Source organism: Sceloporus occidentalis, unplaced genomic scaffold (assembly GCF_023333645.1).
Source record: "Sceloporus occidentalis isolate IW3139 unplaced genomic scaffold, rSceOcc1.0.p SCAF_5, whole genome shotgun sequence".
Lineage (NCBI taxonomy): Eukaryota > Metazoa > Chordata > Lepidosauria > Squamata > Phrynosomatidae > Sceloporus > Sceloporus occidentalis.
Window position 1 is genome coordinate 88,903,231 of NW_028316985.1, and position 18,805 is coordinate 88,922,035.

At 43.7% G+C, this 18,805-nt stretch overlaps 1 protein-coding gene across 1 annotated transcript in view; it reads left to right on the plus strand.

Moving 5' to 3' along the window:
- The first annotated feature begins 8,102 nt into the window (after positions 1–8,102).
- CAMK1D (calcium/calmodulin dependent protein kinase ID) overlaps positions 8,103–18,805 on the plus strand; it is a 251,852-nt gene continuing 241,149 nt past the window's right edge. The window contains exon 1 of the mRNA XM_089524687.1: positions 8,103–8,626. Within this exon, the coding sequence (XP_089380813.1) occupies positions 8,535–8,626 (92 nt within the window). The 5' untranslated portion in view covers positions 8,103–8,534. The remainder of the gene's footprint in view (positions 8,627–18,805) is intronic.

An 18,805-nucleotide genomic window follows, 5' to 3' on the forward strand; every position in this document is an offset into this window, starting at 1 on the left:
CAAGACCCAAGACAGCAAGGATGGGAGGAGGGACCAAGCAGACAACGTGTGTGAGAGTGAAGAGCAGCCATTTTAATTTATTTTGCAGCAGTGAGGGGTGCAGAGAATCTGTAGAATATCCTGGTAGGTCTCTGAGCACATTGATGCTTGTGGGCACTGTGTGAGAGCCGCCAGCCGCACAGCAAAAGCAATTGTTTATTATCAGAACATGTATGGATACTTCACATGTTTTATGCATAGATGCACCAAACTGTGTAATGACAAACACATGTTATAAGAACAGATGTGCCCCGGGAAGCCATGTTTAGCAACAGCTCCCTGCTATGTATATTTAAGTTGCCAGTTCAGTGGGACTGGCATAGTATTATCTGGAGCTACACTGCAGTTACTGTATACAGTGGCTTCACCCAGCATTAGTAATGCAAATAAGCATCTGTTCTGCCACAGTGTCAATTGCAATCCTGCTATCAGACATATAAGTAGCTCTTTGGTGAATAACATGCTTTCAGAAGTATGTGCCATTCTGCCAATTTCTAAATCACCCATTAGCACCTTGGACGTTCCGCTACAATGTTATTGGAGGATGAAGGTGTGGCTAAAGGGATATAAGACTTTATACAGAGACTGCCCCACTAGCAGTTGCTCTCTCATGACCCAGTCAGATGTCTGTGCAAGTTTATTTTCCTGAGATCCTTCAACTGGAGATGCCTGAATGGAACCTGAGGTCTTATAGCTGGCCTGTGGTGCACATACGCTACCACTGAAGCTCTGGCTCATCCCATCTGTATTGCTGGAATAACAGGGCTATTCACAAGATCATACTGGCCTTATAAACATTACCTTCCATTAGAAATCATATACCACACAAGTTGTTTCCCTGTACGCTTGTAAACCCAAGTTCTTCAGCTTGTGTCCTCATGTTGCCTTTAAGAAAGCAAAGCCTTTGAGAAGAGAAATAAGAAACAAAGAAAACAGACTTTAGAAAGCAAATTGTACATTCCCAATAATTTGATCAGTTAGTACAATTTTCTGCATCTTTTTTTCTATCCACATATGCATGTATACATAGGATGCTGCCTTAAATCAAGGGAGATCATGGCTCCATCTAGTACTATCTACCCAACCAGCAGCAACTCTTTTAAAGTATTAGTCTAGTGTCATCTTTAGGTCTACCTGGAGATCTCAGGGATTCAATATGCAAATTTCTGCAGGCAGAGCTGATATTCCACCGCTGGAATACAGCCCAGTTGATAACTGGCAGATGAATGTGTGAACTGATTCAACTGAAGTGACATTAAAATTTTTGGCTGTGAAGTTCCATCTATGATGGCTTATTCACACATGCAAGGCACTGCTTGAATTTATAGGAATTATGTGTGAAGCAGTGTACAGAAAGCACATGTTTGACATTAATCTACTTCAACACCTTTGCCTATCTATCCATAATTTTAATCATTTTTAGTATTCTGAAACTGGGGCAAACTGTTCTAGTAAGCCATCAGGCCAGGATTGACACAAATCAACTAGAAGTCCAATAGTTATCACTGAAAGGTATAATATTGTTTTGGTTTCTAGTGTGCACACTTCTGAATCATTAATATTTTGGTCCTTTTGTTTTTAACATTGTTACTACATGTGCCCTGAAGAAAAAACTGCATAATTTATTTTTGTCCCTCCTTTGATTCAGTCAGCAGTGTTATCAGCCTTAGGACAGATTCACACTTACATTCCCATCCACTGATAACATATTGTTTAATGACTTAAGAAGTAGCCGTTTATTAGATCAGGCTGTTTGTCTAGCCCAGCACTGTCTACTCTGACTGGTAACAATTCTCCAGAGTCTCAGGAAGAGTTTTTCACATCATGGATCCATTTAAAGTGCAACATATTTTGCCTCAAATCACTTTGCACCTGGATGGGTGAAACAACCCAGTTGAAAACCACTGCCATTAGGACATGAAAATTCTGTCTCTGGTGCTTGATCAATCACTATTATTTCACTCATGCAAATGATCAGGTATTGAACATACACATGCAAATCAGAATCTAACAACTTTGTAGGACTTTGTGAAACGACATGCTACACAACGCTCAAAATTGGTGAAACCTGTTCTACTCCAGTACAAAATACCAGAGTAATTTCGAGTCAGGAGTTAGAATCTTGTCTTATTTGGAGCGCTGTCTAACATGAAAAGTTATTTTGGGGATCTTGCCTTAAATCCAGAAAGTCATTCTTAAGCCATTGAGCCTTTGATGATTATTGTGTATTACGATGCATGCAGCAACACTGTCATCTTACTATAGCTTTCAAGTGGGAGTAAGGCCCAAATTTAATATTTGATCTCCACTAGAGCCCACTTGTTTGATCCCCACTCATTTAACCAAAAGAATTTCCATTAATGTTGACCCACTGAATAAGAACTTGGTAAACCATGACCCCACTGAGTCAACACATCTTCTCTAGTGGGGACTAACAAAGGAATTGAGGCCAAAGAATATCAATGAAAACACAGAGCGCTAGTTCTGATATTAAATTACACATCTCCAATGTCTGAATCAACATAAACCCTTATTCTAAATCCGATATACTTTTGATATGTAATTACCATGCTGAAGGAAATATTCTCTGAATATTCACTAATCCTTAGCTAAATTTGGTTGAAACTTCCCAGATCTTGGCTAACATTTGTCTCAAAGATATTTGCTTCTGCAACTGTGAAGAAGAGGCAAGAGAAGAATCTGGAGGTTCAGAGGTGAAGCTAGGTTATAGTGATGTGTAACATGAATGCATATGTACAGAGTTATGTGTAAAACCAGGCAACAAAATCTGTCAGAACTGTGCTAAAATTTACTGGATTTACTCTGAAGATGCCAGCCACAGATGCTGGTGAAACGTCAGGAAGAAAATCTTCTAGAACATGGCCACATAGCCCGAAAACCCTACAAAAACTATGGATGCCAGCCATGAAAGCCTTTGACTTTATACTGGCTTTTCAGATCACAGGATTCATTACCTAGAGGTCATTCACCATATGTCATAAACTGGTTTGCAAACCGGTTTAAAAGGGGGTCATTCACACTTGCATCGGGTTTTCCCAACCCGAATTGGGCATGTGTGTAAATCCCCTTTAACCCAGTGCTTTTGAAAATGAGACATTTTGTGAGTCTTTTCAAATGAACCAGGGTTTTTTACCAGTTGCAAATGGGAACTTACTGTCGATTCAGTTCGGATCACAGGAAGGGAGAGGTTAATGTGCAGGGGGCAGATTGTGCTCGCCCCTTTGCTTTCTCCCTGCCAGCCAAAGCCATAGCCACGGAGGGGGTTCTCAGAACATCCCATTGGACAGTGTACTTTTTTTAAAAAATAAAATTTGACAGAATATGCATATCTGTGCTATTGCATGTCTGCAGTAGACAATACCTTTAAATACTGGCATCACCAGTATGACAAAGGTATGCAAAACAAAACAAAACAAAACAAAACAAAACAAAACAAACCGTATCAGTGGGGGGTGGGGGTTAGGGGTCTGAAGAACCAAGGGTTCTTTAGAGGAGCTTGCCATGGCCATCCTCCGAGGCTGATGGGGGGGGGCATCCCCTCAAGGAGAAGCTATCACGGGGGTTTCTTGGCAAGGGGTCCTTGCAGTGTTGCCAATCTGGTGACTTTCACACCAAAATGGGTACTTTTCAGAGCCTTTGGTGTGACTTTGGTGATTGGTTTTAATGGTAATTTTCAGAGTTGAAATAAGTATTTGGTGAGATATGGGGGGGGGGGGGATTTGGTGAGTTTTGGCCAAACGTTTGGGGAATTATCTTCGAGGCTTGTTGGCAACACTGGTCCTCAGAGGGACTTGCCATCATCCTTCCCCAAACAGTGAGATGTAGATGTGCATCATTTGGTTGACAGTTAGAAACAAACCTGAGAATGGCTTCATTTTAAATCGATACAAATGTTAATGTGAACTTCAATAAGGTTAAATTGCCAGAGACTTGATCAGGGTAAACATAGTAGGAACTTTGATTCGGTATTGCATCATCGACTCTCACAGATGTACTTGGCACAAAAACACTAGTGTGAATCAGTCTTGTCACCTAATTGTACACATGTGCTGTCCTCACATTTAGTTTCAGATGGAATGTGCAGAATCTTCAAAACAGAAATCCTAAAAGGGGTAAAAGTCAGTTGTCTACTAGCATCAAGAGTACTTTTTTGACCCCTGCCCTGGCCGATCGCCCACGGAGCTTCTTTCCTGCCTGCCTTGAGTGGGATGAAGTCCAGGTAACTTTGGCCTGGGCAAACAAGGGAGTTTATCACATGGGACAAATCCTGTACAGAAACATTTGCAGGTTGTTTTTCAGACGACGTTCGGGGTTAACCTGAATAAATAGTTTAAAAACCCGCATTTGCGGTATGTTTTTCAGACAATGTTTGTCTGAAAGAGAAATAACTCAAAAATAACCCAAATGCAAAGTCGTTGAAACCAGCTCCTTTTTACTTTTGCTAAATTCCGAAAGTACAAAAGGGCTTTCCGTTTGGATTATTTTCACATCATTTCTCTTTCACGCCAACGCATCTACACCCGGATTTTAAAATCCCGTTTCTGCATGGGATGTTACCAATTCGCCCTCCATGTGATAAGCTCCAAGGTCTCCAGCCTGGGTCCGCCTTCTTCCCCTGCATCCTCTAATGCAGGTTGACCGATATCCTAACTGCAAGGGAGGGCAAAGCACTGCCAAATGTAGCACATTCAAGAAAGATGTAGGACGTTACCAAATAAAAGCTCAAAACATGCATAGAAATATGTGCATAAAGAGATCAGGTAGCACTTTTGGAACTAAATGAAAGAAAGAAGTTGGTAGCACGAGCTTTCGTAGACTTAAATCCACTTCCTCAGACTTAACACCCCAGAGAAATGTAGAATTAAATGCATTGGAGGGAGCAGACTGAGGTCTACCAAAGCTCACGCTGCCAACTTCTTTCTTGCAGTGAGTCTCAAAGGGGCTACAAGATCTCTCTACATACTGATTCTACAGACTGACACAGCTATAGCTTTGAACTCATATAAGTCTCTGTTTCTTCGTCCTGCTCAAAAGGGAGGACAGTTTGGCACTCCTCCTGGGCAGAAGGCTGAAAGGGAGGACAAGTCCTGGGAAAGGAGGCCAGCCTGCTCTAATGCAGAGGAGAAGGCCGGCTGCCTTGTCGCATTGGTGGTGCCCTTGCAGCATTGCACTCTGCCAACTCGCCTTTTAGCCAGCAGGCAGGGAAGGAGAGAAAGAAAGAGAGAAAGAAAAAGAGAGATGAAGTTAGCCCGGCTGCAGCCAGCCGAAAGGTCCAGGGAGAGTGAGGGGGGACAGCAGGGTGACTAGAGATGTCCTCCTTTTCCCAGACAGGTCCTCCATTTTAGGCTCCTGTCCAGGAGGAGTGCCCCAATGTCCTCCATTTTGAGCAGGGCTAAGAAGGAGGGATTCATATTTATAGTAGGTCCTCCATTCCCCCCAAGTGTCCTCCATTCCCCAGCTCCTTGTCCTCCTTTGAGGTGAGGACATCTGAGTCATCCTGGGGGGGGGTTTGCTGTCTCAGTCCTCCCTGGCTTCTTAGCAAACATAAAGAGAAAGAAAGTGAGAGAGAGAGAGAGAGAGAGAGAGAGAAAAGGCTGCCAGGGTAGAAGAGAGGAGAAGCTGCTGTTGTTGTTGTTGTTAATTTTTTTTTAATAAAGATCCCTGCTGCAATGCGAATTTGCCTGGAGTCTTTCTGAAGGGGAACTGAGGAAGCCAATAGGATAAGAAGGAAAGGAAACGAAAGGAAAGCAAAAGCAAAAGCAAAGCAAAAGCAAAGGAGGCCCCTTCTGGACTCTTCCATCATTCTCACAACCAACAACAGCCCAAGGTGGCTCTCAACCCAGAGAAACCAAAGGGAGCAATCCTCACATTGCGTTCTAGGGCCGCATCCACACTGCAGGGATAATCCGCTTCAAGACCACTTTAACTGCCCTGGCTTCAAGGCTGTGGGGGAATCTGGGGTTTGTAGTGGGTTGTGGCCCCGGAGCTCCAACTACAAGGCCCAGTAGTTCATAGTTTCTTGAGCCAGGGCAGTTTAAAGCACTCGCAAACCAGATTATTTCTGCAATGTGGATAGACACAGTGGCTCCATCCACACTGGAGAAATAACCCAGTTTGGCACTGTTTTAACTCTTTGTCTGGCCCAAGGCTATGGAATTCTGGGAGTTGGCAATTGTTGTGGGGCCCACAACAAACGCCAACTCCCTGAATTTCATGGCCTTGAGCCATACAAAGTGTTAAAGCGCTGCCAAACCGGGTTATTTCTCCAGTGAGGATGCAACCGTATATACACAGAATATAATGCTCTGTCTGTTTTTTCTTTCTTCTTCTCCAACTTGGGGAAGTTCATTTCTGACTGAAAAAAGAAGCATGAACCCCAAAAGAGGAAATTCTCAGACTAGAGGAGACAAGTGAAAATGTAAAGCAGCCCTGTGAGGCAAAAGGGGAAGCCACCTTCCAGCCTCAGAGTGTGTTTGTGTGGGAGTGTGTATCTGAGTGTGTGTATTGGGAGTGTCTTTTTGTCTTTTCTGTGGAGTTGGTGGTGTCTCCCCCCCAAAAAAATTGTGTGAGGTGCCTTGTTGTGAGGGAAAAGAAACCTGCACCAGCACAAAAAGGTTGGGCTGAGGAGGAGAAAGCAAAAAGAGAGGAAGGACAGAGTTTATGAGGGAAAGGGAGCTTTCTCCCCCTCAAAAATAATAATAAGGAAGAGGAAGGAGTGAAAGGGGGAATAAGAACACAGAAATAAATCCCCAAAGGAAAGGAAAAGACTGAACAGACAGGCCAAAATAAAGCTGCTTCGGGTCACTTTGGAGGGATGCTGTTTAAATGACACATGCATCTTAAGAGGCCAGAAGCGGCACCAAAGCTGTGCTCCAGTCCTTAGGAGTGGAGTGTAGCTTTGGTGCGGCTTCCAGCCTTTTAGGATGCATGAAGCATTTAAACAGCATACCTCCAAAGTGACCTGAAGCAGCTTTATTTTGGCCTGTCTGTTGGCCTATTCAGGGCTGAGGATAGCTTTTTAAAAAGGCAGGAAGGGTGGGGTGGAGAGAAGGAAAAGAGGCCCAAGGAGGTGGAGGAGAGAAAGAGAGAGAGAAAGAGGAGAAAACTGACAGAAGAAGAGAGAGACTGTGGTGTTTGTGTGTGCGTGTGTGTGTGTTGTGTGCCTTCCTTTCCGACCCATGGCCCCCCTCTGGCAGGGCTTTCCCAACATTAAGTTTCCTCAGTGGAGGGGCTTTGCTATCATGGCCATCACTTGAGGGCTGAGAGAGTGCGACTGGCCCCCAAAGAAAGAAAGCCAAGCAAGAAAGGGCAGTGTTCGCGAAAGAAAGGGGCCATCCCTAAAAGAAAAAGAAGAACAGGAGGGAAAGAGTGAAATGGGGTGGATACAAAAAGAAGTCCCAAAGAAAGGAAAGAAAAGGAAGGAAGGAAAGAAAGAAAGAAAGCTTTCACAGAAAGGAAGGAAGGAAGGAAGGAAGGAAGGAAAGAAAGAAAGAAAGAAAGAAAGCTTTCACAGAAAGGAAGGAAGGAAAGAAGGAAGGAAGGAAAGCAAGAAAGGAAGGCAAGCAAGAAAGGAAGAAAGCTTTCACAGAAAGGAAGGAAGGAAGGAAGGAAGGAAGGAAGGAAAGAAAGAAAGCTTTCACAGAAAGGAAGGAAGGAAAGAAGGAAGGAAGGCAAGCAAGAAAGGAAGGCAAGCAAGAAAGGAAGGCAAGCAAGAAAGGAAGAAAGCTTTCACAGAAAGGAAGGAAGGAAGGAAGGAAGGAAGGAAGGAAAGAAAGAAAGAAAGAAAGCTTTCACAGAAAGGAAGGAAGGAAGGAAGGAAGGAAGGAAGGAAGGAAGGAAGGAAGGAAGGCAAGCAAGAAAGGAAGAAAGAAAACTAAAAAAGAAAGCAAGGAAGGAAAGCAAGAAAGGAAGGAAGAAGGAAGACAAGCTTTAAAAGAAAGCTTCTGCAGGAAGGGAGGAAAGCAAGAAAGGAAAGAAGGAAGGCAAGCTTTAAAAGAAAGCTTTTGCAGAAAGAAAGCAAGCGAGGAAGGAAGGAAGGAAGAAAAAGAGTCCGTTTTGTCAGACGGAAGGGGGAGTGTGTGTTGTTGTGGGTGGCAAGGGCGAGGCAGCCACACCAGGAAGTCGTTGCGCGTTGAAGGCGGAGGAGGAGGAGGAGAAGGAAGAAGAGGGAGCGCGCGAAGAGGAGAAAGAAGAAGAACAGCAAGAAGAAGAGAAAGCAAAAGCCAGCCTCAGCAACAGCAGGAAGAGAAAGAGAGAGAGAAGAGAAGGAAGAGGAGGAGGAAGAGAAAGAGGAGGGGAAAGAGGAGGAGGAGGAGGAAGAAGCGAGGAGGCGCTGGTCCTATCCTCCTCCTGCTGTCTCTCCATCATCCTCGCCTCTCCTCCTCCTCCTCCTCCTCCTCCTCCATCCCGCCTGGCTCCTGCCTCTCTCTCTTTCTCTCTCTCTCTCGGCGGCTTCTCCTGCTGCTTCTGCTGCCATGGCCCAGGAGAACGGGGAGGACATCTCCTCCTGGAAGAAGCCAGCCGACGACATCAGCAAGATCTTCGAGTTCAAGGAGACCTTGGGGACGTAAGTCTCTCCTCCACCTTCCCAGCTTGGGTACCACTAGGAAAGGCAGAGAGAGGACCCTTCTTCCCCCGGCTTCCTTCTCTGCCTCCCGGCTGCTGGAGCCAGAAGCACGGATCCTCTCTTTGCTGCCTCTCTTTGCACCCAGCAGCTGCCCAAGGGATGGCAAGGAGAGCCTGGGGAAGGTGACTGGGTCTCCTCCTCCTCCTCTTCCTCCCTCCCCTTCCTCTTCTTCTTCCTCCTCCTCTTCCTCCTCCTCATCCTCATCAATGGAGGACGTTCCAAGCTAAGCTCCAAAACCTCTCCCGTCACTATAAATATCAAGCTCCTTAGCCCTGCTCAACATGGAGGACCTTTGGGCATCCCTCCCGGATGCAAGGCTGGAATGGAGGACACGTCCTGGAAAAGGAGGGCGGCTGGGGACCTTGGGGGTGTGTAAGATTGCTTACTAACAGTCCTCCCCCAACCAACCCTGAGACACAATATGCTCTCCTTTTAGGTTTCTTTTTAGGTCCCCCCCCCCATTTCTGGGCCATGGTCACCCAACTTGACCCATTGGGAAGGACAGATCCATAGGACAAGTGGAATAAGTGGAATAGCCTCCCCAGCCACCTCAGATCACGGACTCCATCCTCTCCTTTACAGCTGGCCCCACTCCTCCTTCCTCAGAGCAATACAGTAGTGATACTGGAAGTACCCTCCTCCTCTAGCCTTCCACAGTTCTCTAGAAATGCACAGATCATGTGTAGCAGCTGCCCTCCAGTGAAAGACCCCTCCTGTCCAAAGGTCCCAACCTGGCAGACATTTGGAGAGGAAAAGGGATGGGGGAGTCCTGTAACAGTTCTGCAGTTCTACCAAATTTGTTACGAACATTAGGTACCAGCAACACTTCAGAACCCCTTGCTGGACACCTGCTAAGAACAGATGTTGTTGTTGTGTGCCTTCAAGTTGTTTCTGACTTACGGCAACCCTAAAGCGACCCTATCGTGGGGTTTTCTGGTTGAGGTTTGCTCAGAGGAGGTTCGCCATTGCCGTCCCCTGAGGCTGAGAGAGTGGGACTTGCCCAAGGTCCAGTGGGTTTCATGCGGGGGTTCGAACCCTGTTCTCCAGAGTTGTAGTCCAACACTCAGACTGCTACTATGCCACACTGACATAGAACAGATACAGAGAGCTAAATCCCTTTGTTAATTCCAATGAAAGTAGACTTCAATAAGTAAGACTTGTCAAGTCAGAACATATATCTAGCTCCAGTTGATTCTGTGAGTCTGCTGCAGTTGGGACTGACAGATGGATTTAGCCCGCAGAACAGAGCCCAGCTTTGGAGTCCCTCTGCAAAGACGCTTTTGCCGAGTTACTCAAAGCAAGAGCCTTTCCATGCAATTCTTATATTTAGACCGTCTGTGGCTATAAGATAATGGATTTTTTATATATAGATACATAAAAGAGTGTCCTGAAGTTTGAGATAGCATGCTTTAAGATCATTCAGGCAGTCTATAAGTAGGGAGAACATGCTGATATGCGGCTTGTGATCGTTTCACTTTTCCCAGGCTGCAGTGCATGCATTTGACAGCTTGGCACACTACCAGGCAGACTGTGCTAGTGTATACGTGAGAATGTGTTGCTTATGTGGCTGCACTATTCCCGTATAAGTGTGCATTGGTGAGTGTACTTAAATTAATGGGACATGAAGTTTGAAAGGAGTTGATATAAAAGTGTGTGCATAGTGTGGATTTCAGAGGGGGTAGTCATGTTAATCTACTGCAGCAAAAAATAACAAAGTACTATCTAGTGCCATGGGTCTTGGGATTCAGTTTTCTGCCCTTGCACCGTTTTGGGGTTGAGTGGAGTGCCAAAAATGAACAGCGGGTGTGCAGAAAAACAAAAATCCCTTGAAGTCTACCTTGCCTTTGGAAAATGGGTGTTTTGAAATGTTAATCTGTAAGGACAGGGGCAGCTACTTTTATAAAAGGTGAGTTGTCTCCCCCTGAAAGCTTCCAGGAGAGGAAATTCATCTTTTTTTCCAACTTCTTTGGGTCAGAAAAAGGAGGGCCAGGAAGCCTGGAGGGATCAAGGGCTACATAAACAGCCTTAGAGTGACATGGGGCCGAGCACCACACTTTGCCGACACCTGTCCTATGCTACCAAATCTATTATGGAATAAGCTTTCATGGTTGATGTATCTAATTAAGTGAACTGAGACCACAGAAACCTATGCCATAATAAAGTCGATCTTTTCTAAGATGCTTCAGGACTCTTCTTTAAAAAATAAAACAAAAACACACCAATACGGTATGTGGGATGTGCTGGTGGTGGAGCTGTGCTATTTTAGATGTTGAAGGTCTTACGAACTTCTGAAAGTGTGCTTTTTAAGTGTGCCATGTGTCTGCAGTGACAAAAAATTGAGACTGCTTACACCCACTGCAATTATAACTGCCCTTCTCTTTTGGGGAAAAGCGTGTGCTGTCTAATACGAACTGGGAGGATGAGATATACATATTAATAGAATGGAATTTAAAAGGACAGAGTAAATATGCTTTGACTTTTATGCTTTCCTCTAAAGCTGACAGCAGAGTCTATTCATAGAAAGAGGAGCAGAAATAATCAGTGTGGATTGGATCTGTTTTATCCAGTGTGATGCTGTAGCTTAACTGTTGTTGCCGGAATATTTCCCTCCCTTCCTTTATTTATAGAGCCTGAGTATGATTAACAAAATTGAAAGTTTTGTTGTTGTTGTTGTTCTTGTTGTTATTCATCTGAGTCAACATGATCAAATCATTTAAAGGAATAAGGTTGGATAGGAAAAGTGCTTGTTTTGCAAGTTTAGCTGATTTTATTAGAGTCACTTTTAAAAAATGTTCTAGGTGCAGATGGCTGTGCATTTAGGAAAGGTCAACATATGGGCTGCTTTGTGGTTGTTGATATTAGGTTTGTATACACATCTGGCTCTGCTGTCCACTGCAGCTGTATTTTTGAATGTGTGTGCCTTTTTTGGACAGCTCTGGGCTGGAAGTCAGGGTGGTCAGTCCAGCTTGTACTTCCTATGGTGCTGGACGTTCGAGAACTTATTACTTGGATTGCGTCATGACAGCCCTGTTTCACTTTGTTTCCTAGGGGAGATTTTCCAAAAAATGTTACTTTCCTAATGTACTAGCTCCGTAGATTTGTCTGAATGAGTGCATTCAGTAATCAGAGGTTTAACATGGAAGTACTGTGTGTTTGTGTATTTAAAAGGAGCAGGTTGTTATATGGAGTAGCAAAACATATTTCAGTGGATTTGATTATATGTGCACAACACTATAGAAATGATTTATACCTTTTGTACCCTTTTATTTACTATCTCCTAAACTCTGTGAATTTTATAGAATAGAAACAGTTTTTGTTCTTATTGTCATGGGTATGCAATATTTCCTATGTGCTAAAGTCATCTTGAGAGACTCATTTTTATAAATCATACACTATGATTATGTAATACAGTTCTGCATTTGTCTAATTCTCCATAAAGTAATCCACTTTGAATGAGTGCAGGTGCTCAAGATGACCCAAAGGGCGTTTGAACTGGAGAAACATTCCTGTTCTTTTACTGGCAATGACCACCAGCGAGAAGATGTGTGATGCTGCCATTTTTGCCCCTGGATACATTGGTGCAAATTGTTTCCTGCAGTTTGCGCCAAAGAAAATATTTATGTATGACTAGTCACTTATGTCATTAACCTTTTAATGTTAGTATAATGTTTTATGGCCTGTGGCTGCAAGGCAATATCTAATTATGTCATTGTCAGCTAGAAGGCTTTGTGTTGTTTGTGGTGTGTTTTTATAAAATGTATGGACTCGATTTTATAAGTGAGAGCAATGACTGAGAGAAGTTTTGTTGAAAATACAACAGGGGTACCATGTTTAAGCCATTTTTTTTTATTATAAGCCATTTTGTTAATGTATATCCATATGTGTCTGCACATATCTGTTCAAAATAATCCTCTTTTTGTATCACAGAAATCTCACTTCGGCGCAACATATATAAATGAAGCACATGAAATATAATTTATTTTATTTGAAGTAATTTTTCTGTAGAGAGCCAGTGTGGTGTAGTGGTTCAATTCCATGCTTGGTTGTGGAAACCCACTGAGTGACCTCAGGTGAGGCACACACTCTCAGCCCCAGAAAATCATGTGATAGGAAAATCGCCTTAGGGTCACCATAAGTCAGAAATGACTTGAAGGCACACAACAACAATTTGACAGTAATTGGGACAACTTAAGCTAATTGCATTCTGTTTTCTCATCACAGAATGAGAGAAGCTATGAAAAGAACTAAAACCTTCCTTCCCATTGGAAAATGTGTTAATGTGCCCCTCTGGCTATTGAAAACATTGCCTGCATGCTTTTAAATGTCTCTTTGCCATGATGAGGGCTATAAACGTATAAACTGAAACAATCAACATCTAATACTAAATGACTTTTTGCTCTGCTCATTACAACTACAGTATACAAAAGATATGTGCCCCTCAAACAGCAATGAAGGGTGCACTTCTATTTAGCTAGGAGCAAGTCCTAGTAAATTAGAATTTGTGTTTCAGTAAAACACATATATAATTGGGTTCTGAAACCTTATTTACAGGCAGTAAATTCAATGTCTTTTCCCATCTTCATGAAATGTTCTGAAAATACATATGAATTGCATCAAGCCCAGTGGTTTTGTTTTTGTTCATGCTGTCCTGAGTCATGTAGTTTGCAGAATTAAACTGCTTTCCAGTCAGCCATATCTCAGTACTGGAATGATGACTTCATTCTTATTGAGTCCTGTAAGTATCACTTTATAGAGACACATACGATGCCTGAAGACCTAGAAAATGCTGAACTCCTCAAAGAAGTGGACTCTTGTGCTTTGCTTCCAGTTCTCCTTATTCACATGGGGAAGCTTGGAAGGCCTTTGTGTGAAGAATCAGAAAACGGTCTGATCGTTACTTTTCAAGGTACTCATAGTACCTGAAATACTCTAACGTACCATTGGTCCAATGTATAAGAGCTACTGTAATGTTTATGCTGAGAGTAGAATGAGCTGTGGGTGAGTGGTCAAGGCTGGAACTTCATTAGCCTTTCCAGTTCTGAAAGGGCCCTCAGACAATCATTGTGTAATATGCAGTTTCAGTCTGAGTGGATGCCTGTGGCAGTCATAGTATCTCCCTTTGTAGATAAGTATCCTGGTGTTCCTTCACTCACAACAACATGCAGTTTGATGCTATATATTTTACTAGAAAGTTGTCCAATTTATTTTTTGTCTCTGTCTGTCTGTCTGTCTGTCTGTCTGTCTGTCTGTCTGTCTGTCTGTCTGTTTTAAACTGCCCACTAACAAACTTAGTCTGGTTAGTGTTCAGAACATTGTAGCCTTAGGCTGTAATGATTTGCATGCTTACTTACTTGTAACTAAGGTCTTCTGAATGTTAGTCTGTTCTCATAGCCAGCGCTGACATGGACTAAGAGTATACAGATTCTCACAGAAGAACAAGTTGAGATAATGGTATATTCGTGTCTTATTTCAGCTACACCTTTGAAAGGCTTCAAGCATATACTGTACATTAACAACTATTAAGGAGTCTAAGAATAGCTGAACACTTTGTCCTCTGTTCTTGAACCATTTGCACAGTGTTAGCAAAGATCAATGCAAAGTCTTACAGATGGCTATAGTAGTTTGGTGAGCCTAAACTCCATGGCATAATTTGAGAACTCAGATTCGGCTTTGATAGCGATACTGAAATACAATCATGTTTTGCACTGCCACGGTGCTGTTAGCGTGTGATCCGATGACTCACAGTTTTGTTGTTGTTGAAAGGATGTGTCTTGACATGAGTTTCTCATGACACTGGTTAAGCATTGTTGCATTTCTTTATTTTACATTATTGCTTCTCAGTCTGCTTGGGCCCCCACAAAGTGAGGTACATCAGAGATAATTAAAAAAGAAGAAAAAGGAAATGTTTTTAAAACTGCACACAATTAAAACAATCCTAAAGGCCTCGTGTTAAAGATCAAAGGTCACACAAAACTGTTTGGCCTTGGCTGCCTACTGGAAACTCACAAGGGATGGCTCCAGTCTGACTTCCCTGATACATAGGAGATTATCGCACTGTGTTCTGAGAACGTTCCTATCATCACGTGATGAGAACGTTCCTGGAACAGATATTACTGCATTAGTAAACTAGAACGTGATCAGAACGTGATCAGAACTGCATTTTACCGCACAGCGATTCCTGAAACCATTCCGAGAACATATTCCACCAAGGCCGCCTCCGTCTCCTGATTGGCTGAAAGAATGACAGGCAGGGAGGCAGTGAAGCAGGCAGGCGAGCGACTGCAGTGAGGGAAGGGGTGTGTGTGAGAGAGAGAGGGGGGAAAGGAGGAGGGAGGGAAGGGAGGGAAGAAGGAGGGATCGGGAGGAAGGCAGGGAGAAAGAGAAATGGGGAGAGATGAGCCTTGCAAGTTACATCCCAAACCTCCTTTGCAAGGCTGGGAAGAAGGAGGAGCTCCATGCAGGTCTCTTCAAGCCGAAGAAAAGCAAGTTGCCAGGGAGGGGACTGGGCCAAGGGCAGAGCCCCGGTAGCCATAGCAGCTCTTTAAACCGGTTAGAAAAGAAGAGTCCTCTGCTGTCATCCCAATTCCCCATTTTGGCTGCTTGTCAGCCTTTTGCCTCCTGTGTGTGTGCGCATGTAATGTGTGCCTTCATAGAATCATAGAATCATAGAGTTGGAAGAGACCACAAGGGCCATCCAGTCCAACCCCATTCTGCCATGCAGGAAATCACAATCAAAGCATCCCCAACAGATGGCCATCCAGCCTCTGCTTAAAGACCTCCAAGGAAGGAGACTCCACTACACTCTGAGGAAAGAGTGTGTTCCACTGTCGAACAGCCCTTACTCTCAGGAAGTTCCTCGTAATATTGAAGTGGGATCTCTTTTCCTGGAGCTTGCATCCATTGCTCCAGGTCCTAGTCTCTGGAGCAGCAGAAAACAAGCTTGCTCCCTCATCAATGTGACATCCCTTCAAATATTTAAACAGGGCTATCATATCACCTCTTAATCTTCTCTTCTCCAGGCTAAACATCCCCAGCTCCCTAAGTCGTTCCTTGTAGGGCATGGTTTCCAGACCTTTCACCATTTTAGTCGCCCTCCTTTGGACACGCTCCTTTTTGAATTGTGGTGCCCAGAACTGGACACAATATTCCAGGTGGGGCCTGTGAGCTTCCCTCCCCGCTTTCATTCTTGTCTGGCTCTTTGCTATGGAATTCTGGGAGTTATTTGCTTGCTTTTGTGTGTTGCTCCAAACAGAGGAGCTTTTGTGGGTTCCTTCCTGGAGGGAAGGAGGAGAAGGTCCTGGGCATCCCTGCCATCCTTGCCTCCTGCAGGCTGCCAGCACAGGAGCCCCGCTGGACATAACACTAGAGGCCCCCGCAGAAGCAGCCAGACCCTCTCCCTCTTGCTCTCTGCTCTGGCCCCCCTGTTTCCCTCTCTCTTTCTCTCTCTTTCCCTTCTTTCCTCTTCTCTCACTTGTCCCAATTTTCCTCCCTTCCCTCCCTCCTTCTTCCCCCCTCACACACACACACCTTCCCTCACTGCAGTCGCTCGCCTGCCTGCCTCCCTCCCTGCCTGTCATTCTTTCAGCCAATCAGGAGACGGAGGAATGAGAGAACGGATTTGAGAACAGATAAGAATATCGCACACACCTCTGTTGGAACGTTCTCATCACGTTTCAGCTCTCTGGGAACACATTCATATCTGTACCCTCCTGGAACACATTTGGAACACATTTAAACGTTCTGAGAACCCGATTGGAACACATACGTGCGGTATACTCAAATGTGTTCCGTTCTCATCACGTGATGAGAACAGTCTCAGAACGCAGTGCGATAATCTCCATAGTTAGGAGGAATGCCTGTAACTAGACTTGCATGTGAGAGGATCTGGATATTAGAAGCCAGGCCTTTGGGAGAACTAAGGCTGCATTCACACTAGTGTTTTTTGCCAAATAGAACAGGAGAGATTCGATGATGAAATACCGAACCAAAGTTCCCACTGTATTTACTACGATCGAACCTCTCTGTGGTAATTTAACCCTGTTGAAGTTCACATTACCATTTGTATTTATTTGAAATGGAGCCAAATTTTGATCGTTCTCGGGTTTTTTAAAAGTGTCAATCAAATGATGTGCATCTATGTCACACTGCTTGGGTGAATCCCCTCCGTCAGCCCCGGAGGATGGCAATGGCAAGCCCCTCAGAACAACCCTTAGCAAGAAACCCTAGGATAGGTTAGCCTTGGGGGAGTCACACTCTCTCAGCCAAGAAACCCCCACGGGTTCAAATGTGGGGTATAAATGCAATATAATATGTGTGTGAGAGCTTTTGTTTGCAACAACTTGGGAGCAGAGTCTCTTGTGGTTTTATTTCTTGGGAAACAGGAAAAAATGACCCCTTACCCCCAGCTCCACTGAGTGGTGTTTTTTTTTAAAGTGTCAAGCAAATCATGTTCACTTTTGTCATACTGGTGACACGATTATTTAAAGGTGCTGTCTACTGTGGTCATGCAATAGCAAATATGTGCATAAACTGTCAAATTTTATTCTATCCCCCCCCCCCAAAGTACACTGTCTAATTATGTTTCCAGGAGAACCCCCTCCCTGGCTTTGGATTTAGCTGTCAGGGAGAGAGCAAAGGGGTGGGCATGATCCACCCCCTGCACATTAATCCCTTCCTTCCTGTGCTCCGAACTGAATCGGCAGCAAGTTCCCATTGGTGGCTGGTAAAAAAAAGACCCGTTCTTTTGAAAAGACGTGTGAAAATTTCCAGTTCCAAAAGAACCGGGTTAAGGGGGATTTGCGCCAGCCCCCCAGGAATTCAGGTTGGGAAAATTCAGCGCAAGTGTGAACGACCCTCTTTTAAACTGGGTTGCAAAGCGGTTTATAACATAGTATGAACAACTCCCAAGAGACTATTCAAATTTCTAGTCTCTCCCATTACTTAAAAGGAACCTAGTTAAGGAGGTATCTTCCATTTTTCTCAGCACCGATGGAAAGTGCCCTATGGGAAATGCTTTTTCAGATGAAATCCAACAGGCTTTGCTTGTAGAACCCTGGTGTGCCTCCATGGTCCCTAGGAAAATGGATACTCATGTATTCTGGACAATGTAAATTTATTCTAGGATTGCATGGTCACGTGGCATCATTGTGTCTTCCTATCCCCCTCCCCTATTCCAGAACAGCTGTTTTTGTTTGTTTGTTTACTTTGTTTGACTTTCTTTTCATTTTTAAAAATTATTTTGTTAAGCCACACTAGCACAACTCCGGAATTGTGTTAAAACACACATTTGTGCACACATAGACACAAAATGAAAGGCAAGCTGGGTCGTGTATAGGGCAGGGTGGCAGGGTTAAGGACGAGGAAGAAAGAGAGTGCATGGGACCAGCAACAGTCTGTTCATGCTAATAAAGAGACATACAGATAAAGTCCTTAATTTTCTGTACCTAGTTTGGAAGCTGGCCTTATGGAGCCAGACTGTTTACATAAACACACTAATTTGATGGTTAAGGAGCTTAATGGGAACAGTGGGATATTAATGTAGGCCGCAAAGCTATATTGATAGCTTTTGATTTCTGATCATTTGGGAGGGGGGTATCCCTCTTCATGAGGATTGATATTGGAGATGTCAAGCACCAATGACAGTCTTAATACATAATTTTTGGTCTTACCTCCAGATACAACATTTCCAGTTAACTGTACCAGAGATAATTAAATATTTTCTTGGATACTGTATTCCTCCTAACTCTGAAATTTCTTGAATGTCTGTAGGGCAAAGCCTTAAGGGATAATTTAGAGTAGGTCACCTGCATATGTGCTATAATTAAGCAAAATATCAAACCCTTTCGGAAATGTCCCTCATCAACTTGAACATGGTGTAAATGCATATGGGCATTTTTTTAAAAAAAATGAGGCTTACATCCTATAAAAAGAGTAAAAGAAGGATATTAACTCGATAGATTTACTGTAAAGTGGAGACTATAAGTGTCAGGAGGAGAATACATGTTCAAATACTTTCTGTGGGTATTGGTAGTTATACCTGCTATAGTGATATAGCGGTGAAACTATACAGTGAAATACACAAGCACATGTGATAGGGGCTCTTTATAAGCAAATTTTGTA